The 22,535-nt window shown below is 43.2% G+C and overlaps 1 protein-coding gene and 1 long non-coding RNA gene across 3 annotated transcripts in view; both read left to right on the top strand.

The window, feature by feature from the left end:
* PASD1 (PAS domain containing repressor 1) overlaps window positions 1-15,437 on the top strand; it is a 49,882-nt gene extending 34,445 nt beyond the window's left edge. The window contains exons 10-14 of one of the 2 annotated variants that reach the window (XM_027534079.1): window positions 4,567-4,696; window positions 7,197-7,444; window positions 13,870-14,049; window positions 14,352-14,543; window positions 14,880-15,437. In XM_027534079.1, coding sequence (XP_027389880.1) covers window positions 4,567-4,696; window positions 7,197-7,444; window positions 13,870-14,049; window positions 14,352-14,543; window positions 14,880-15,299 — 1,170 coding nt within the window. In that variant the 3' untranslated portion in view covers window positions 15,300-15,437. The remainder of the gene's footprint in view (window positions 1-4,566; window positions 4,697-7,196; window positions 7,445-13,869; window positions 14,050-14,351; window positions 14,544-14,879) is intronic. The other variant, XM_027534080.1, reaches the window with a different exon arrangement.
* Window positions 15,438-16,518: 1,081 nt separating this feature from the next.
* Window positions 16,519-21,434, top strand: LOC113887408. Its single transcript, XR_003509730.1, has 2 exons — window positions 16,519-16,793; window positions 20,813-21,434. It is a non-coding gene; the product is annotated as an uncharacterized LOC113887408 (long non-coding RNA).
* The last annotated feature ends 1,101 nt before the right edge of the window (window positions 21,435-22,535 follow it).

The raw sequence follows: 22,535 nt of genomic DNA, 5'->3' as shown, positions 1-22,535 counted from the left end.
GAGTTTTCCAAATTTGCTGGCATATTGAGTGCAGCACTTTCACAGCATCATCTTTCAGGATTTGAAATAGCTCAACTGGAATTCCATCACCTCCACTAGCTTTGTTCATAGTGATGCTTTCTAAGGCCCACTTGACTTCACATTCCAGGATGTCTGGCTCTAGGTGAGTGATCACACCATTGTGATTATCTGGGTCATGAAGCTCTTTTTTGTACAGTTTTTCTGTGTATTCTTGCCACCTCTTCTTAATATCTTCTGCTTCTGTTAGGTCCATACCATTTCTGTCCTTTACTGAGCCCATCTTTGCATGAAATGTTCCCTTGGTATCTCTAATTTTCTTGAAGAGATCTCTAGTCTTTCCCATTTTGTTGTTTTCCTCTATTTCTTTGCATTGATCACTGAGGAAGACTTTCTTATCTCTCCTTGCTATTCTTTGGAACTCTGCATTCAGATGCTTATATCTTTCCTTTTCTCCTTTGCTTTTCACTTCTCTTCTTTTCACAGCTATTTGTAAGGCCTCCCCAGACAGCCATTTTGCTTTTTTGCATTTCGTTTCCATGGGGATGGTCTTAATCCCTGTCTCCTGTACAATGTCACGAACCTCTGTCCATAGTGCATCAGGCACTCTATCAGATCTAGTCCCTTAAATCTATTTCTCACTTCCACTGTATAATCATAAGGGATTTGATTTAGGTCATACCTGAATGGTCTAGTGGTTTTCCCTACTTTCTTCCATTTCAGTCTGAATTTGGCAATAAGGAGTTCATGATCTGAGCCACAGTCAGCTCCCCAGTCTTGTTTTTGTTGACTGTATAGAGCTTCTCCATCTTTGGCTGCAAAGAATATAATCAGTCTGATTTCAGTGTTGACCATCTGGTGATGTCCACGTGTAGAGTTTTCTCTTGTGTTGTTGGAAGAGGGTGTTTGCTATGACCAGTGCATTTTCTTGGCAAAACTCTATTAACCTTTGCCTTGCTTCATTCTGTATTCCAAGGCCAAATTTGCCTGTTACTCCAGGTGTTTCTTGACATCCTACTTTTGCATTCCAGTCCCCCATAATGAAAAGGACATCTTTTTTGAGTGTTAGTTCTAAAAGGTCTTGTAGGTCTTCATAGAGCCGTTCAACTTCAGCTTCTTCAGCGTTACTAGTTGGGACATAGACTTGAATTACTGTGATATTGAATGGTTTGCCTTAGAAACAAACAGAGATCATTCTGTCGTTTTTGAGATTGCATCCAAGTACTGCATTTTGAACTCTTCTGTTGACCATGATGGCTATTCCATTTCTTCTGAGGGATTCTTGCCCACAGTAGTAGATATACTGGTCATCTGAGTTAAATTCACCCATTCCAGTCCATTTTAGTTCGCTGATTCCTAGAATGTCGACGTTTACTCTTGCCATCTCTTGTTTGACCACTTCCAATTTGCCTTGATTCATGGACCTGACATTCCAGGTTCCTATGCAATATTTCTCTTTACAGAATCGGACCTTGCTTCTATCACCAGTCACATCCACAGCTGGGTATTGTTTTTGCTTTGGCTCCATCCCTTCATTCTTTCTGGAGTTATTTTTTCACTGATCTCCAGTAGCATATTGGGCACCTACTGACCTGTGGAGTTCCTCTTTCAGTATCCTATCATTTTGCCTTTTCATACTGTTCATGAGGTTCTCAAGGCAAGAATACTAAAGTGGTTTGCCATTCCCTTCTCCACTGGACCAATTCGGTCAGACCTCTCCACCATGCTAATCCAAAGCACATTGTCATTAACTGATTCTGTCCCAAAGACTTTATTTTAACGATGAGTTTAGATGAGTTGTTGCCAGCTATTGACATTCTGTCACCCATCTGTAGAGATCTGTTGTTCCTGAACTGTGTTTCACTACATAGGCATTTTGGCAAAATTGGAGCTTGTACATTTTCAGAATGCTTTTCCACTCAAATCCATTCTGCCTGGAGGTGGCAGGCAATTATTCAGAAGATGCTGGCTTTGACCCTGTACCAGGGGCTGAGTAGGGCAGGAGAACTGTAGTGTACATGAGACTTGGAAGCACTTTACCCAAGCTATGTATTAATGAGGAGGACAGGACAAACCTGACTCAGGGAGCAATCATGAAAGCTTCTTCCATTGATTTTATAGCTACAGTGTTCAGTTCAGTAGCTCAGTCGTGTCTGACTCTTTGTGACCCCATGGACTGCAGCACTCCAGGCTTACCTGTTCATCACCAACTCCTAGAGCTTGCTCAAACTCATGTCCATTGAGTTGGTGATGCCATCCAACCATCTCATCCTCTGTCATCCCCTTCTCCTCCCACCTTCAATCTTTTCCAGCATCAGGGTCTTTTCCAACGAGTCAGTCCTTCCCATCAGGTGGCAAAGGATTGGAGCTTCAGCTTCAGCATCAGTCCTTCCAATGAATATTCAGGACTGATTTCCTTTAGTATGGACTGGTTTGATCTCCTTGTAGTCCAAGGGACTCTCAAGAGTCTTCTCCAACACCACAGTTCAAAAGCATCAATTCTTCAGTGTTCAGCTTTATTTATTTGTGGTTCAACTCTCACATCCATACATGACAAAAACCATAGCTTTGACTAGATGGGCCTTTGTTGGCAAAGTAATGTCTCTGTTTTTAAATATGCTGTCTAGGTTTGTCATAGCTTTTCTTCCAAGGAGCAAGTGTCTTTTAATTTCTTGGCTGCAGTCACCATCTGCAGTAATTTTGGAGCCCAAGAAAATAGTCTGTCAGTGTTTCCACTGTTTCCCCATCTATTTGCCATGAAGTGATGGGACTGGATGTCATGATCTTCATTTTTTGAATGTTGAGTTTTAAGCCAGCTTACGGGGAAAATGTTAAAATTGGGGGAGAAACTTCTGGAGTTCCACCCTTGCGATATACACTCATTTCTAGTTCACAGTTGCATCAGGTCTTGGAGGCTGCATTGGTAGCTTGCTCCATATCTAGCCTCAAAGGCCATACTTCTCTTTTAAATCCTTCAATGTATTATTCATAGAAACAATTATGGAATAAAAATGAATCTGAAAGTCCTCTTGAATGTGTGTGAGCTTACTGTTTGCTTTTCTGCCCCATGTGTTCATGTTGATTTCATCTTTACTTTTAGCTTCTAGCTGCCTCTTTTGAAAGACTGTCTTCAGGCCTTCATCCTAACTGTATTTTAAACTAGAAGATTCTTTGCTTTGTTTCTTTCCTTCATTTTTTCCCAAGCCGTTTACTATTACTGTACATGATTCCATCAGTTAAGATCACTTAACTCACCGCATTTCTGTTGATGGGCTAAAAATTATGAATGTACAAATATGGACATCTTAACATCCAAGTATATATATTTCCCTTGAAAATCACCCAGGAAGCAAGGAGCTAGTGATTAAATTGATATATAGCTATGATAAAGAACAGAACCAAGAGGACAGAGAAAGAGAGGTCATATCATATCTTAATGAATATCTCCCCAGCCGAATATCTTTCTCAGCGTAATGAAAAGATTACCACATCCTCAGAAACATATTGCTCATTTTGAAGAGTACAAAACACTGTACTTGAGCAGTGAAGTTGCATAGTTTCCTGAAGTTCAAATGCTGGGACCTGATCTAGATGAATGTGCTCCAACAAACAGCTTCCTTAAGAAAAAATGAGCATGCGTCTATGTGTTAATCTAGTCTAAAACAAACACACAAACACATACACGATCTTTTGGCAGAGATTTCCAAGATTTCACTGATAAACCAGATACTTAAATTTCATATGAACAGTGAGCCCCAGACTATTCAGAAAGGCTCCAGTTGTTATGTAAGTGGAAGTGGATCACTAAGTGTGAATATAATGTATATGGTTTAAAACAACAGATAGCTTAGACTGAGCTTGAAATCACTGGAGTATATCACTCATTCTGCTTCTCACTTGCTGTATGACCTTCTCCTTTTTGACACTATCAAATGGGGAGTTTGCACTAGAAGCTCCCCAGGGTCATTGCTGTCTCTCTGCTACTATATAGTAAAGGTACTTTTGTTAATAATACTTTCAACTTTAGTTTGTATAAAAAAGAGAGAAGTGGTTAAACAGCCCCCAGTTGTCCTTTCCTTTCTCTAAACCTAGTCTGCATGTGGAAGATCTGTAGAAAAATGGCCCCATCAGTGGAGGGTAGTTCTCTTACAGCCTTCCCACTTTTCTGAACCAGCATGCTACCAACACCTCTGAAATGCACACACACACGTGTGTGTGTGTGTGTTTGTATAGCAACAGCCTTCGACTGGTACACATTTTTCTTATGCTTGTGCTTTTACCACATCTATACCATATTTCTCTTCTGAGTTTTGATGTTGGATAGCATATGACACCCATAATCTCTGCTTGTTGTTACCTTCCAGCAATTTTTTTCAAGTACATGTTTCATGATAATTTTCTGTTAGGTATTCAATTTATTGAAACAATGTTAGAAATGATGTGAAATATATCAAAGTTTGTGTTCTACCTGTGTTTTCTGTTGTTTTATATATCTCTTTGTCACCAAATTGAGATGTCATCTTCTCCTTCCCTTTTGGAAATTCCTAGGAACCAGCAAATACTATAGAGACTGAACTTTCTGAATCATCAGATTCTATGGACTCCTTTAATGTAAATCCCGTTATGTCTGATGACTTCAACACAGTGTCCCCCCTGCCAAGCATACCTGCATCTTCTGGTGGGTACATTTTAACATTTGGATGGGGACTATCAAAAGAAAAATAGTGACCTACAGAGTAGTTACAGTTTTTCAAATGAAGATAGTGTTCTGTTTATAATGGTATGAAATCACAAAAGTGAATTGTAACTTTCTTCATCATCTGTAAGTTTTTGTGAATGATGATTTGAGAGCAGTGCAAATTAATATCTCAGCAATGATTCAAGTGTTTGGGAATGGTATTATTATCTCCAACTTATTTTTTTAAGGTTTTTATTGAAATATGTGGAATCTAGATAAAAATGGACTCACAGACATAGAAAACAAAATTATGGTTATCAAAGGTGAAGCATGGGAAAGGGATAAATTGTGAGATTGGGACTGAGATATACACACTACTATTCATAAAAAAGATAACTAATAAGAACCTACTGTATAGAACAGAGGACTCTACTCAATACTCTGCAATAACCTATATGGGAAAAGAATATATATATAACTGAATCATGTTGCTTTACACCTGAAACTAACCAACATTGTAAATCTCCCATTTAATTTTGATCTAAAGATTGGTGCTAGATCTCAGTCCTTGGAGGAGTAGCACCTTATCTTTTCAGACTTATGCAGCCTTTTTTGCTATGGTATATTAATTGCAGTCCAAAGAAATCTCTTTTTTTTTTAAAAACTGTACTATAAGAAGAATTGTTACTAAAGAGTGAAGTGATAGTCTCTCAAAAACAGTGATATTTACTACAGAAGTTTAAATATTAAAAACATTTCATTAATATAATTGTATGAAAAATAGAATACAAAACAACAGTGAAGGCCAAATGCAAATCATGCCCTCCAATTAGCTGATCTTATCATTGATAACTTGTAGAATCCCCATATATAGAAGTAATGCCTGTATTTTTGAAATATTCTAGTTAAAAATTCTTCCAGTATTGTTGTCAGTCTCAAAGCTTTGTTTAAAAAATCCTTCTAAGACAAAGACAAGTAGCATATATTAACACATATATATGGAATCTAAGAAGATAGTACCGATGATCCTATTTGCAGAGCAACAAAGGAGACACAGACATAAAGAACAGACTTTTGGACACAGTAGGGGAAGCAGTGTGGGATGATTTGAGAGAATACCATTGAAACATATACATATATATACGTACACTATATGTACACTATATAGCCAGTGGGAATTTGCTGTATGACGCAGGGAACCCAAAGTCTCTGTGGTGCTCTGCGACAACCTAGAGACGTGGGATGGGGAGGGAGGTGGGAAGGGCATTTAAGAGGGAGGGGACATATGTATATGTATAGCCTATTCATGTTGATGGATGGCAAAAGCCATCACAATATTGTTAAGTAATTATCTTCTAATTAAAATTTCTTAAAAAAGAAGAAAAATCCTTTCTAACCAATTGTTTTTGGTGGAGCATGGGCAAAGTCCATGAACCCATGACTGTGATTTTGAAAATGTGTAAGGCCAATTTAGTTTACACACTGTAAAATCCGCTCTTTGAGGTGTACAGTTCTTGACAAAGGCAAAGTCATACAGCTACCACCACAGTACAAACAGAACAGCTCTGCCACCTCTCAAATTCCTTTGTGCTGCGTCTTTGAACTCAAACTCTGTCCCCCATCCTCTGGCAACCATTGATCTCTACTCCATTGATCTCCGGTTTCCTTTTACCAGAATGTCATGTAAATGGAATCATACAATGTCTAGCCTTTTTGGCCTGTCTCTGTTAACAAAATGCATTTAAGATTCAAATGTGTGAATCAGTGGTTCATTCCTTTTTTCTTGCTGAGTAGTACTTCATTTTATGAATGTACCACGGTGTTTTTTTTTTTTTTTTTAAATTTATTCATCTGAAGAAGAACATCTGGATTGGTTCCAAGTTTTTGGTGATTATAAATAGAGCTAGTAAAACATTTGCATAGAGGTTTTTTGTGTGCCTATACACTTTTAAAGCATTTGGGTAAATTCTTGGGAGTGGGACTAGTGGGTCCTGTGGGAAGTGTGTGTGAAGAGAACTGCCAAACTCTGTACTGAAATGATTCTATCATTTTGCATTATTCAAATAATGTTCTGGGGGCTGCTGAAGGAGAGTCATGTCACACCACCTCCAAGAGCACTTCAGGCAGATCCAAGATCCTGTCTGCTTGGGAACCTAGTTTTTCAGAAGTGCATTATGACTAGGTTTGATTTGATTAGTTGAAACATACCAAATTCAAGTAGCAGAGCCAAAAGAACTTTTATAATGAAAAGACACAATGTGAATGGGTTGGGTGCCTGCTTATGCTTGGGTGTATGGACTTCAAATGTGAACAGATTTTTAAATAATGTTCTGAATTACTCCTGGTACCTGGTGCATCTAATCCATAACATGGAGTAAAAGTGTACCTTCCTGTTTCTATAATATATAACAAGAAATAAACAGAGAAATCTGTGTAATCTGTTTGGGGATGTTAGTAATTTAGCCTTTTTCGTTATGAATTCCAATTTTTTCTTCCTCAGAAATGTACTCGAGGCAGAGCTTTGAATCAGAACCTGGGATGGGACATGTGACTCATGTGTATGAGTTGAAGCATGTACACAAGGTGAGTGTTATGGATCATACAGAAGAGTCAGACAAGGATGTCCATGAGAACCAGGAAGATCAAGAATATGAAGAGAACCATGAGGAAGTCCAAAAGGACTGGAAGGATCAAGAAAACAAGAAGGACCAGGAAGACGAGGAGGGCCAGAAAGAACAAGAGTATCAGGTAGGCTGGGTGGGCCAGGTGGACCAGAAGGGCCTGGGGGACCAGTAGTAACAGCAGTATGAGCAGTACCAGCAGACCCAGGAAGACCAGGTGAACCAAGTGGAGCAAGAGACTGGTCCTCCAGTTTGGCTGCTGATATCAGAGATCGGGTGCTCTGGGAGTCTTGCTCCACATATCTATCTGTACCACTATCCCTAAAAAGCCCCAAATTTCCACTCTTGTGCTCAATTTCACTTTGCAGAAAGAACACTCTTTGTTTATTTTAAAACTGTATCATCATTTCTGTTGTACTGGATTTTCTGATGCTGCTGAGAATCCAATGGGCCCTAGCCAACAGGGAGATTGGAGGTTCTTTAAGTAAGATGAAGTACTGTTCTCCTCTTAACTTGAAATATCCAAAGACACTCTGTACTTGAGAGAAAGTTTGAGTCAAATAGGAAGTTTGACTACTAACAAAAGGCACTGTTTTTAAGCGCTCTGCTCGTTATCTGTGAGGAGATGCTAACTGTCCCATGGGAGGATGGTTTTCCTGCCTACCCATACCAACACTTCCACACCACAAGCTAGGTCTCCCCAGTGGGTTGTCAGAATGTTAGATATATCCCACTTTCAACTGTCAGCACCAATGTATGGTTCAAGGCCAAATCAAAGCAGTTGGATTCATGACTCTTGTTGTTCTATGTCCAAATTTATCTACATAATCACAGGTTTGGGTGATTATCTTTATATTAGAAAGGATTATTGTCATCAGGATTGGCAGCCAAGATAATGAGTTTATGGTCTGTTATGTGGAATTGTATGCAATAACTACCAAGCGTTAGGTGAGTCTCTTCATTAGATGGCATCCTCTTCTAATGAGAAGAAGCGAGGGCTAGAAAACAACTGTGTTTTGGCCCCAGCACTGTGACCTTGGCACACCCCTGAGCCTCAGTTTCTTCACCTGAAGTGGTCTGCTTGCCTTGCAGGGATTTTTAGACTGCTCTGAAAGTTCTTTCAGCTATTTAAAAGAAAATTTGTGAAGAAATACATTTGTCTTTGTTTATGTCCCTATCAGGCTAGAAAGTTGTGCTTCCCCTTTCACTGATGATGGCTTTCTCTTCTTCTTTGAGTTAATTTCTTTTTAAGCTTTAAATATACCTTTTGTTTAAAATGGTCAAAATAATCAGCAATGTGTATAGCCTGGCTCTTCCTGTGATAATATAATAGGCTTGTTTCTGGGTGCCATGGACTGACAGACTGGAGTATACCCAGAAGACAGAGAAAAGCTGGAGAAGGGAAATTTTAGAAGATTTTTTCCTTGTGACAAGAACTCTTAGGATTTGATCTCTTAACAACTTTTATGTATAATATACAATAGTGTTAGTTATATTTTTGTCACGTTGTATGTTACATCTCTGTAACTTATTTATCTTTAACTTGGAGTTTGTATCTTTTGACTGCCTTCATCCATTTCCCCACCACCCCCACTCACCTGTGCTAACCACAAATCTGATCTCTTTGTCTATGAGTTTATTTTTGCAGTGTAATTGACCTAGAACACTATGTTAGTTCCTGGTATACAACACAGTGGTCTGATATTTTTATACATTTTTAAATGATCACCACAATACGTCGTTACCATCTGTCACCATACACATACATAATTATTGACTATGTTCCCCATACTGTACTTTTCACATCTGTGACTCATTTAATTTGTAGCTGAAAGTTTGTACTTCTTAATCTCTTCATCTTTTCCTCTAATATCTCACTCTTGTCCCCTCTGGCAACCACCTGTTTGTTCTCTGTATCTATGACTCTGATTCTGATTTGTCTTACTTGTTCATTTGCTTTGCTTTTTTACTTTCCATATTTTAGTGAAATCAATGTGTTTGTCTCTCTCTTTCTGACTTAATTTAGCATTATACACTATTGGTCCACCCATGTTGCTGCAAATGACAAAGATTCATTCCTTTTAATGACTGAACATATATATTCCATATAACATATAATATTCCAATTATATGTTTGGGCTGTGCTCAGTTGCTCAATCGTGTCTGACTCTTTGTGACCCCAAGGACTGTAGCCTACAAGGCTCCTCTGTCTATGGAGTTTTCCAGGCAAGAATACTGTAGTGGATTGCCGTTTCCTTCTCCAGGAGATCTTCCCAACCCAGGAGTTGAACCTGCATCTCTTGTATCTCCTGCATTGGCGCACGGGTCCTTTACCATTGTGCTACCTGGGAATCTCAAATGTATGTATGCTCCATCTTTATTCATTCATCTTTTGATGGACATTTACATTGCTTCCATATCTTGGCTATTGTAAATAGTGCTGCAGTGAACATCAGATCAGATCAGATCAGTCGCTCAGTCGTGTTTGACTCTTTTCGACCCCATGAATCACAGCATGCCAGGCCTCCCTGTCCATCACCAACTCCCAGAGTTTACCCAGACTCACGTCCATCGAGTCAGCGATGCCATCCAGCCATCTCATCCTCTGTCGTCCCCTTCTCCTCCTGCCCCCAATCCCTCCCAGCATCAGAGTCTTTTCCAATGAGTCAACTCTTCGCATGAGGTTGCCAAAGTCCTGGAGTTTCAGCTTTAGCATCATTCCTTCCAAAGAAATCCCAGGGCTGATCTCCTTCAGAATGGACTGGTTGGATCTCCTTGCAGTCCAGGGGACTCTCAAGAGTCTTCTCCAACACCCTTCTCTAATTAGTGTGTTTCTTTTCTTCAGATAAATACCCAGGAGTGGAATTTCTGGATCTTATGCTGGTTTCATTTTTCATTTTTTGAGGAATCTCCATACTGTTTTCCCATAGGGACTATACCAATTTACATTCCCACCAACAATGCAGGAGAGTTCCCTTTTCTCCATATCTCCACCAACACTTTGATTATTTGTTGTCTTTTTGATAATAGCCATTCTCACAGGTGTGAGATAACATCTCGTTGTGGTTTTGATTTATGTTTCCCTGATAATTAGTGATGTTGACCATCTTTTCATGTGCCTCTTGGTAATATGTATGTCTTCTTTGGAAAAAAAATATCTGTTCGGATCCCCTGCCCATTTGGGGACTGTTTATTTGTTTGTTGATGTTGAATTGTATCAGTTCTTTGTGTATTTTGGATATTAACCACTTATCAGATATTTCTTTTGCAAATATATTCTCCCATTTTGTAGGCAGCCTTTTCATTTTGTTGATAGTTTCCTTTGCTGTCCAGAGGCTTTTTAGTTTGACATAGTCCCATTTGTTTAGTTTTGCTTTTGTTTCCCTTGCCTGGGGAGACATATCAAAAAATATTACTAAGACTGATATCAAAGAGCATACTGCCTATGTTTTCTTCTAGAAGTTTTATGGCTTCAGGGCTTACATTTAACTCTTTAATCCATTTTGAATTTATTTTTATGTATGTTGTGAGATTCTTTGGCATGTAGCTGTACAGTTTTCCCAACAACACTTATTGAAGAGGCTGTTTTCTCTCTGTTGTATATTCTTGCCACCTTTGTTGTAAATTAATTACCCATATAAGTGTGGGTGCATTTCAGGGTTCTCTCTTCTGTTCCATTGACCTATATGTCTGCTTTTGTTCCAGTACCATTCTGTTTTGATTACAGTAGCTTTGTAGTATAGTCTGAAGTCAGCGAGCATGATACCTCCAGCTTTGTTCTTCCTTCTCAAGATTGTCTTAGTTATTCAGTGTCTTTTGTGTTTCCATACACAATTTGAGAGTTATTTGTTCTACTTCTGTGAAAAACACCATTGGTATTTTGATAGGGATTCCTTTGAATCTGTACATTGCCTCTGGTAGTATGGTCATTTTGACATTATTTCTATCTATGAATACAGTATAACTTTCCATCTGTTCATGTCATCTTTAGTTTATTTCACCACTGTCTTACAGTTTTCAGAGTACAGGTCTTTAAACTCCCTAGGTAGGTTTATTCCTAAGGATTTTATTGCTTTTGATGTAATTATAAATGGGATTATTTTATTGATTTATCTTTCTGATAGTTTGTCGATAATGTATACAAATGCAACAGATTTCCATATATTAATGTATCCTCAACTTTACCAAATTCATTTATAAATTCTAGTAGTTTTTTGGTGATGTCTTTAGACGAGATCCTGACAGGGCCGTCTGTGGGGCTACTGTGGTCCTGGAGCTGGTATCTTCCTACCAGTGGGTTGGCCTGGGACCCAGGGTGTCTTGGGGACAGTGACAGCTCCTGCTGAATGGAGCTGGGACCTGATATTTCTGGCTGCAGAGCCCTCAGGGTCCCAGAGCTGATGTTGCCCAGCTAGTGAGCAGGGTGGGGACCCAGGAGGTACCAGGAGTAGTGGCAGTTCACTGGTGGGCAAGTCTGTGTCCTGAGCCCTCTGGTGGATTGGGTCAGGTCCAGAGTTAGCTGAAAGCTCAGGTGGTCCTGAGGCAGCCAGCCTGTTGGTAGGTGGGCCTGTATCCTTGTATGGCTATTTGCTTGGCCAGAGGCATCTTAGAACTGGCACCTATAGACTGTTGGGCCAGGGCAGGGCTGGGTCCCAGGGCTAATAAGCTTGAGAGAGGATCCCACAATGGCCCTTGCCAACACCAGTGTCCACATAGGAGAATGAACTCCAAAAATGGCTACTGTCAGTGTCTATGTCCCCGAGGGGAGCCACAGTTGCCTTCTGCCTCTTGGGAGGCTGTCCACAATCAGCAGGTGAGTCTGACCCAGCCTCCTATCCAGTTACTGCTTCTGTCCTGGATCCAGGAGTATGTTAGACTTTGTGTGCATCCTGTAAGAGTGAAATCTCTATTTCCTATGCCCCTTGGCTCTCCTGAAGGTAAGTCCCACTGGCTTTCAAAGCCAAATGATCTGGGAACTCAGCTTCCTGGGCAGGACCCTCAGCCTGGCAAGTCTGAAATGGGGCTCAGACCTCTTACACCCCAGGGAGAACCTCTGCAATTGTAATTGTCCTCATGTCTGTGGGTCACCTACCCTAGGGTATGTGACTGAACTGTCATGCAACTCCACTCTTGCTACCCATCTCTTCATGGTTCCTTCTCTGTAGAGAAGATCTGTAGTTGTAGAAGATCTTTTGTTCTGGTCTTCAGATCTTTCTCATCAATAGTTGCTCGGTAGATAGAATTTTGGTGCGCCCATGGGAGCAGATGAGCTCAGGGTCTTCCTACTCTTCCATCTTGGGCACTCCCCTGACTCTTCCTGTCTGTCTCCTGTCTCTGATCTGTTTCAGGTCCCAGTTATCTCTATCTTAAATTAACTCCATTGCCTCCTCACTAGGTTTTTTTCTGACTCCAGACTTACTTTGTCCTGTCAGTTCATCTTCCACACTGCTGCCCAAAGGCATGTTCTACAACACTGATCTGAGCATGTCACTTCCCCAATCAAATCTGTGCTTTAGAACATGCCTCCTGGCAGCAGTGTTTAAGTTCCCTGGCCACCTAAATGTGTATGGTCTGCACAAGGCTCTTTTCCCAGCTTCCCTTTCAAGTGTGACTTGCCTCATCCCTTTCCTGCCAGTGCAAAGCATTAGTTTGTCCTGCAACACAGTTTCTAATTTTATTGACCTATACATTTGTTTGGGCTTCCCTGGTAGCTCAGTTGGTAAAGAATCTGCCTGTAATGTAGGTTCCATTCCTGGGTTGGGGAAAGCCCCTGAAGAAGGGATAGGCTGCCCACTTCAGTATTCTTGGGTTTCCCTGGTGGCTCAGGAAGTAAAGAATCCGCCTGCAATGTGGGAGACCTGGGTTTGATCCCTGGGTTGAAAAGATTCTTTGGAGGAGGGCATAGCAACCCACTCCAGTATTCTTGCCTGGAGACTCCCCATGGACAGAAGAGCCTGATGGGCTCCAGTCTGTGGGGTCACAAAGAGTCAGACACAACTGAGTGACTAAGCACACACATACATCTGTTTATCAGCAGATCTGAGGCTGATACTCAAGTTAAAATTAGATTTCTAGGGCTAAGGGGAGAGTGTTCCACACAAGTTGTATGTGGACACCATAGTTGTGTGAAAGTCAGATCTGTGGATTCTGATGGTGCTTAGACGAGTGCTTGGATGAAAGGAAGTGCCAATTGAGCCTCTTTCTTCTTTCTGCATCACTAGCAGGAGCTTTGATGGATGTTTCCACATGTCTCATTTGTGATCTGACCTGCTACACTCTGACTCTTCCACTAAGGACTGTGGGAAGGTTATTTCATGTCTCTGAGTCAATGTTTGGGGAAAAATTAGACTAAACATTCCCCGTAATCTTTTCTGATGATAGGATTTTTGGATTCCCTAACATTTCTTCACACTTTCTAGTAGTGAATGAAATCAGGGTTGGGGTGTTGTTGTTCACATTCTCAGTATGCCAAAGCTTGGGAATGAAACAATGTGGTAGAATTTGGAGAAGCTGGTGGCCCAATATATAAACCATAGTGATGTCTCCCCACAGCCCCTACAGCTGTCACCACACATCACATCATACCTCAAGAGTCAGGAGGAAATGATGAAGAAATTCCAGGAGCAGCTGAATGAGAAAATACAACTACTGAACACTGAACTAGAAAAACAGAGGAGCTCCCTGGAAACTTTGAAGGAGCAGCTCCAAGAGAGGAATAATTCCAAGCCACAGGTCAGAGACCAGTTCCATGCCAGTGGCAAAAGGGAGACGAGTAAGGGACCTGGACAGCCTCCAAGGGGTTAGTCGATAGGGCCTGCTAGTCGTGAGGGCAACTGCCTCCAGGGAAGCATGGCACATCTGGAATGATCTTTTGCAGGGACTTAGGGCTTTGCTCCTTTTCTTTTAGTTGCAGGAGCTGAGATGGGCCAAGGCTCTCTGTGAGCTGGAAGTCTTGCTCCATGACCAGCATGTCTTCTGCCCTAAGGAAAGCTGTGGGCCCTGAGTAAGACCTTTGTGATACTGTGTCCTTACAGGCACTGCCATCCATCGTAGGCCGTGTTCTTAGTCCTGATTTGCTGGAGCCAGCACCTGAGAAACCACGTTCTGAGGCAATGAAGAGTCCCTTCTCCGATATTTCGGAGCCCACATCTGTCAGTGGTTCATGTTTACCGGGTTCTTCTCAGATCCATGAGGAGCTTCAGCAGACTTTTGACACATCTTCTCAGGTACAGCAGGCCGCTTTCATCGCTGTAGCCAAAGGCAGAGTTCATTCTTATGAAAGCGTGGGCTCCCCTGTTTCTCTGGTGGGAGTGGTGGTTTCCCGGTTGGGTACAGTTCATTTGCCTGAGATAAAACGTCCAGGCCAGCTGTACCTGGGTGCACATGCACACATGGGTTCTGGACCACAGCTTCTCACAGCTGGGAGCAGAGTCACCAGACTGCCGGGGCACCCAGAGAGGAAGTGTTCCTGTTGTCTTCTGCCACAGAAGATGGAGAGTTTGTTCCATGTATGAGGCTCTGGCAGACACTGAGTTGCTCTTCTCTCTTTCCTGTGGATGCAGGTGCCCATTCAGGAAGAGGTGAACCAAGAGCAACAGCAGCAGCTGCAACAACAGCAGCAGCAGCTTCTGCCACTGCCTGAGCAGCCACAACAGTGTAATACCACCAGAGAAAACCAAGAAATGCAAGTATTCGTGCCAAACCAACTTAGCTGCTCTATGTTGTGCTACAATGATGGTTTCATGCCCCTACCCCTACCCCTACGACGACCACCACCACCACCACCCATGTTTATTCCTACCCAAATGGTGGCTGAACAGCAGCCTTCTGGCTACTATCATGCAGAAAATCTCAGTGCCTCTGGCTACTATCGTGCCGAAAGCCTCAATGCCCCTGGCTACTACCTTACTGAAAACTTCAATGCTTCTGGTTACTATCATGCAGAAAACTTCAATGGCCCAGAAAATGGTAGATTCAGGTAAGGAGGCCATGAGATGGTCATAAGGACTGAGGTCACTGCTTTCCTATGGTGGCTGGACATCACGTCCGAAACCATGGGCGACGTGCCCATGGGCACCCAAAGTCCCCTATCCCAAGCAACATGCTCCAATTCATCCTGTTCTGTGGCCTCACTGCCTCTGCTGGCATGATCCATAGCCAAGCATGCCTTGATGGAACAGAGTTGTCTCCGAAAATAAGAAGGCTAGATCAGGAAGTCTCCAAGCTAGGGAAGTAGCATGCCGATCTTGAAATTGCTTGACTTCTTCTAGCCAAGCCAAGTCTCACGGTACAGGGTGTCTATTGGGAAGTCTTGAGCGTCCCCAGCTGAGTGACTCCTGGCTCCTAACTTCCTGCTTCCATTTTCCTGGGATCTTGTGGTCACAGTAGAGCAGGTGAAGGGATCTCCATGGCACTGACAATCCATATGGCATTAGATACCTAAAGAGCCAAGAATATAGAAAGACAAAGTCCTGGGAGGCACTATGAGGACAGGAACAGTTTCTGCTCAGGGATAAAATCTTTGGTCTCAATGCCAGAAAAAGAAGCTTCTGCTCAGCAATGAAAGGTGGTGTAAGCACAGTCTTGGTGCCCAATATTTATTTTTGAATGAATGCCAGTCTCTGAGCAGCTCTCCTAAAGCTCTCCTGAGTTCCTTCTGGGTCTTCCTTTAGGAACAGTGACCCTGACATGTGGGATGGGTTAATGCCATGTTTCCCACTGGCCTAATTATCAGAATCAACCTGAGGAGGTTATTGAAAGTGCATATTCAGAGTCTGGGATGATGCTCAGAAATCTCTGTTTATCACACAACCCTCAAGTTTAGGGTGATAGAGGGAGCCCTGGACTTAGAGGAGAAAGCAGACTTGCAGCCTCTCTGGGTCTCGGGCTCCTTAGGTGATGAAGGGCAAGTCCCTGACTTCTGAGTCGGTGAAGTGACTTACACAGAGATCACCATATTGAAAGAAGCAGGACCATCCAAGTAATAGCAACAATACCACTTGATACAAATGACTAAATTTTCTCAGTGTTTCCATTTGCTTTACTTTGGAGAATTGAGTCTTATTCAGGCCAAAGTGAGAGTCCAAGCAAGTGACTCCTGATTCGGCCACCCAAACCAAAGGTTCTTTGAGTACCTCTTAATGAGCAAGATGATGTCTCTTGGGCCTCATTGTTAGACCCGTGTCTCTGTAACATGTTTCTTCCATTACAGATTATTTCCTGAAGATCACCATCAGCCCCACATGAATCTTTTTCCTGTGACCCACGGCCCAGGGTCCCATGACATTTATTCTACCAACCTCCCTCAGACTACTATCACTCACAACCCGCAGCTTGTAACACTGGAGACTCCACAGGACTACATCTGCCTCTGGCAAGAGCCTCAAGACTCGCAGAGTCATCTTTACCAAGCGGTCCAAATGAGTAATTGGTCTCCCAATGAGCAGGCCACCCTGGGCCAAACCATCTGTACTCAGGTATAGCACTCCCTTCTTCTCTGCCCCCGACCCAGGTTGGAGGTTCTGCACAGCACTACACCCCTTCTGCATAGGCTCTGTGTGTGAAACCCACACTTGAAAGCACAAGAAAATTTGAGGACAGGTACCCACATGGAGGTAGCAGTCATGGCTGAACAAAAGACTCTCTAGGCTTCCATGAAAAAGTGAGCTGTTCTCATAGATATTAAATGCAGTCCTACTTGGAAACTTATCAAAAATGTGTTCCCTGGGCAGAGTGAGTCTTGCCATATGCTGAACTCAGTGCCCTAGATGGGATACCTTTCTGAACTTCTGTATCTTTAGTTCTGCTACAAAATCCAAGGCTTGGTGTGAGTGTGTTTCCTTGTATTGAAAATAAACCAGGAGTCCTTCTGATGAGTGCTTGGCATCCAACCATGCAGTGCCCTGTATTTGGCAGGGCAAACCCCACCTTGGGGACCACCTGCAGTGCCCATGTTGCTAGGGCAGGGATGCGAGCTGATCGAGACCACAGTCACATAGCAGGTTTGGCTCCCAGATATACTCCCAGAAGTCCCCTTGGGGACCACAAACTCTCAATCTGACTAATGCCACAAACAAAGGGTGTTTGGGTTCTGGCTTTAGAAATCTTAAAAGAACTTAGTTCAGTTCAGTTGCTCAGTCATGTCCGACTCTTTGTGACCCCATGAATCACAGCACACCAGGCCTTATTGTCCATCCCAACTCCCGGAGTTCACTCAAACTCATGTCCATCGAGTCGGAGATGCCATCCAGCCATCTCATCCTCTGTCATCCGCTTCTCCTCCTGCACCCAATCCCTCCCAGCATCAGAGTCTTTTCCAATGAGTCAACTCTTCGCATGAGGTGGCCAAAGTACTGGAGTTTCAGCTTTAGCATCATTCCTTCCAAAGAACACCCAGGACTGATCTCCTTCAGAATGGACTGGTTGGATCTCCTTGCAGTCCAACGGACTCTCAAGAGTCTTCTCCAACACCACAGTTCAAAAGCATCAATTCTTAGATGCTCAGCTTTCTTCACAGTCCAACTCTTATATCCATACATGACCACAGGAAAAACCATAGCCTTGACTAGATGGAACTTTGTTGGCAAAGTAATGTTTCTGCTTTTCAATATGCTATCTAGGTTGGTCATAACTTTCCTTCCAAGGAGTAAGCGTCTTTTAATTTCATGGCTGCAGTCACCATCTGCAGTGATTTTGGAGCCCCAAAAATTAAAGTCTGACACTGTTTCCACTGTTTCCCCATCTATTTGCCATGAAATGATGGGACTAGATGCCATGATCTTAGTTTTCTGAATGTTGAGCTTTAAGCCAACTTTTTCACTCTCCTCTTTCACTGTCATCAAGAGGCTTTTTAGTTCCTCTGCACGTTCTGCCATAAGGGTGGTGTCATCTGCATATCTGAGGTTATTGATATTTCTCCCAGCAATCTTCATTCCGGCTTGTGCTTCTTCCAGCCCAGCGTTTCTCATGATGTACTCTGCATAGAAGTTAAATAAGCAGGGTGACAATATACAGCCTTGACGTACTCCTTTTCCTATTTGGAACCAGTCTGTTGTTCCATGTCCAGTTCTAACTGTTGCTTCCTGATCTGCATATAGGTTTCTCAAGAGGCAGGTCAGGTGGTCTGGAATTCCCACCTCTTGAAGAATTTTCCACAGTTTCTTGTGATCCACGCAGTCAAAGGCTTTGGCATAGTCAATAAAGCAGAAATAGATGTTCTCCTGGAACTCTCTTGCTTTTTCGATGATCCAGTGGATGTTGGCAATTTGATCTCTGGTTCCTCTGCCTTTTCTAAAACCAGCTTGAATATCTGGAAGTTCACGGTTCACATATTACTGAAGCCTGCCTTGGACAATTTTGAGCACTACACTACTAGCGTTTGAGATGAGTGCAATTGTTTGGTAGTTTGAGCATTCTTTGGCATTACCTTTCTTGGGGATTGGAGTGAAAACTGACCTTTTCCAGTCCTGTGGCCACTGCTGAGTTTTCCAAATTTACTGGCATATTGAGTGCAGCACTTTCACAGCATCATCTTTCAGGATTTGAAATTGCTCAACTGGAATTCCATCACCTCCACTAGCTTTGTTTGTAGTGATGCTTTCTAAGGCCCACTTGCCTTCACATTCCAGGATGTCTGGCTCTAGGTGAGTGATCACACCATTGTGATTATCTGGGTCACGAAGCTCTTTTTTATACAGTTCTTCTGTATATTCTTGCCACCTCTTCTTAGTATCTTCTGCTTCTGTTAGGTCCATACCATGTCTGGCCTTTATCGAGCCCATCTTTGCATGAAATATTACCTTGGTATCTCTAATTTTCTTGAAGAGATCTCTAGTCTTTCCCATTCTATTGTTTTCCTCTATTTCTTTGCATTGATCACTGAGGAAGGCTTTCTTATCTCTCCTTGCTATTCTTTGGAACTCTGCATTCAGATGCTTATATCTTTCCTTTTCTCCTTTGCTTTTCGCTTCTCTTTTCACATCTATTTGTAAGGCCTCCCCAGACAGGCATTTTGCTTTTTTGCATTTCTTTTCCATGGGGATGGTCTTGATCCCTGTCTCCTCTACGGTGTCATGAACTTCCATCCATAGTTCATCAGGCACTCTGTCTATCAGATCTAGTCCCTTAAATCTATTTCTCACTTCCACTGTATAATCATAAGGGATTTGATTTAGGTCATACCTGAATGGTCTAGTGGTTTTCCCTACTTTCTTCAATTTCAGTCTGAATTTGGCAATAAGGAGTTCATTATATGAGCCACAGTCAGCTCCTGGTCTTGTTTTTGCTGACTGTATGGAGCTTCTCCATCGTTGGCTACAAAGAATATAATCAATCTGATTTTGGTGTTGACCATCTGGTGATGTCCATGTGTAGGGTTTAACCCCTTAAAAAAAAAAAAAAAAAAAAAAAACTAACCACAACAAAAATCCAGTAAACTGAGGAAGAATGAAGGAGTTTGGGTATTTTAAATGGTATGATTCATTTCACAAACACCCCTTGACCAGCTGGGCCACCAGCCCTCCAGAAAGGTGGCCCATTAAAGGGACAGCCTTCATGATGCCATCAGATGGTCAGTGTGTGCTGTGGTTCATTTACAAAGCCAGACTCTGCTGAGACCTTCATGCATGTTCTCAAGCACTTACCCTGAGAGGCAGATGCCCAGTTAGTGGAGAAAAGAGGACCCAGGGATGTGACACAGGTGGGATAAGAACCAGGGGAGCAGCCAAGGGCAGGACCGTGTCAGATGCTCCCTGTCCACAAGACTGTGGGGGCTCCTACACTCTGCCCTGGCTCCTCTTCTCCACGCTCTGGAGCCTTGCTCTCCCTAGGTCCTCCAACACCTTCAGCCTCTGCCCATAGCCCAGCCCTGCTCCTTCTGTTTCCCTAGTCTTGTCCTCCACCCCCTTGAGTTCAACTCACTAAAATCTATCACCTTCAAAAACCAGCCCAAGGGGGTTGCTCTTTCTCCTGCACAAAGTGCCCCGCAGTCCACTCTTGGTGACACCATCTGTGTGTCTGTCCCTCCTCCCCTGTCCACAGGCCAGAATGGGTTGTTACCTCTCCATGTCACGTTGAGTGAGCCAGGTAGCTGCCACTGAGGCTCTGCATGGAAGTCATCTAGTCTGTGTAGAATGGTGAGACCTAAAGGTAGAGGCAGGGAGAGGCCAGAGAGATCTTCTAATTTCTTGGCTGGCCATGGCTTGTTGGAAGCTGGGTTGGGGGAAGCCAGACAGGGAATCCAGTAGCCTTAGGCATTCAGACAAGTTTTTGGAGAGCCCAGGCCTACTTCTGCTGCTCTTTAAGCTACTATGCTGTTGGGAGAGAGAAGCTGGGGAGGATCCCATTCTCCCAGCTTCAACTTCTACTGGCACCTTGCAGGCTTGTGCTTTCCTTCTCAGCAGCTTACTGGCTCAGACCAAAGGGATCCTCACACCACTGCAAAATGGGCCCAGGAACTCTAGAAAAGGACTCCATCTTGTCCCTTTTCTCTCAGCAGGTGGCACCCACTGAACAAGTCCAGCATTCTTCAGAACTGGGGACTGTCCAAGCCGGGAATAATGGGCCGAACGAGCTAAACTCCTGTATGTCATCACAGCAGTCCCACTTGAATCTGTAGAGCCACATTAGCTCTACTTTTCTCTCAGGCCTTGAGAGAAGGGGGATAAGACAGGCCAACGAAGCTTGCAAGGCCAGGGGACCTCCAGGTTCCCTGGACTGGGGGGTGGGGGGTGGGGGGTGAAGGCATTTATTTCCTAATACTTTCTGTTTTAATTGTTAGTTCTTTAAAACCTGTGTCTTGGAAATTTTGCTGCCCAGTGTTGCACTTAACTATTCTACCATGGGCAGGCAGGCTGCAGTCTGCTCAGCTTAGAATACCCTTTTTCTGCCAAGAAATATTTTCCAGCACAGTTTGCAATCTAGTAAACAGCTGTTCCATCTCAAGCTGTGAGAATTTCGAGGCCTTGGCTTCAACCATCAAGGCCTGTGCCTCCTCCACAGTTGTACTGGGGAAACCCATGGGAAATAGCAATCCAATTGTGGGAAGCTGAAATAGGTCAACAAATTGTGCTAAAATCATCACAGTTCCACTGCTTAATAAAAACTATCTTTGACTACAACTCTCTGTGAACTTAGGATTGACTTTGGGAACCTAGAAATGGCTCCTGCCTTCCCAAGTGGCCGTGTGCCCAAGCCCTCTGGATAGCCGAGGCCCGACACAGTTGGCCTGGTGCTAACCTCTCTTTGTAGACTGTGGCTGTGCCTGGTATATCCCATCAGAGGTGAGCCTGGTTGCTCAAGGGCACAGTGCCCATCTGCTCTGCACTCAGGTTCCTTCTCTTCTTTCGGGCAAGTGTTCTCCCTGGAGGAAGAGTGATTTGCTCTTAGTCAAGCACCAAGGAGAGCATCTTCCCAGGTGTGTGCACTGGGGAGGGGAAAAGGGGGTAGGGGGTGCTTGGATAACCCAACCTAAAGTCATCATGTACTTTGAATGTCAGTCTTAAAGTATTGAGCCATTGCTGGAATAAGGCAAAGGAAGCCCCCATCCCCAGTGGTAAGTTAAAGGGGCAGTGAGGCCACAGACCCATAGGAGAAGCTTGACATTTGCCAGGCAGCCAGATCTCTACCATGGTGCTATGGACTGAATGCCTGCCCCCCTTCGACTCATATGTTAAAGGTCTCTCACTAATGGGATGGTATTTGGAGGTGGGGCCTCTGTGAGATGATTAGCTGTAGATGAGGTCATAAGGCTGGGGTCCTCATAGTGGAATTAGTGCACCTAGAAGAAGAGACACAAAGGGCTTTCTCCCTCTCACATTGTGTGCACAAAGAGGCACTCACATCAGCTCACAACTAGTTGGCTACCTACAAGCCAATCGAAGAGGTCTCAGAATAAAACCTACATTGCTGTCACTTTGATCTTGATCTCCTTGACAGCCTCTAGATCTGTGAGAAATAAAAATCTGTTGAAACAACCACCCTCCCCAACTATAGTTCAGTTCAATTCAGTCACTCAGTCGTGTCTGACTCTGCGACCCCATGGACTGCAGCATGCAAGGCCTCCCTGTCCATCACCAACTCCTGGAGTATAGTATTTTCCCCTTTACACAGAAAAGAGAGCTGGTCACGCAGGTCCTAGAGCAGCACACACCCCAAGATAATGCAGCTGGGGCCTCATTCTGCTGTACAAGTCACTGAAGCCCTCTGGGCCTCTGTTTATC

This window comes from Bos indicus x Bos taurus, chromosome X, assembly GCF_003369695.1.
Source record: "Bos indicus x Bos taurus breed Angus x Brahman F1 hybrid chromosome X, Bos_hybrid_MaternalHap_v2.0, whole genome shotgun sequence".
NCBI lineage: Eukaryota > Metazoa > Chordata > Mammalia > Artiodactyla > Bovidae > Bos > Bos indicus x Bos taurus.
The sequence above is the reverse complement of the archived record's forward strand: the minus strand, read 5'-3'. Positions and strand labels throughout refer to the sequence as shown.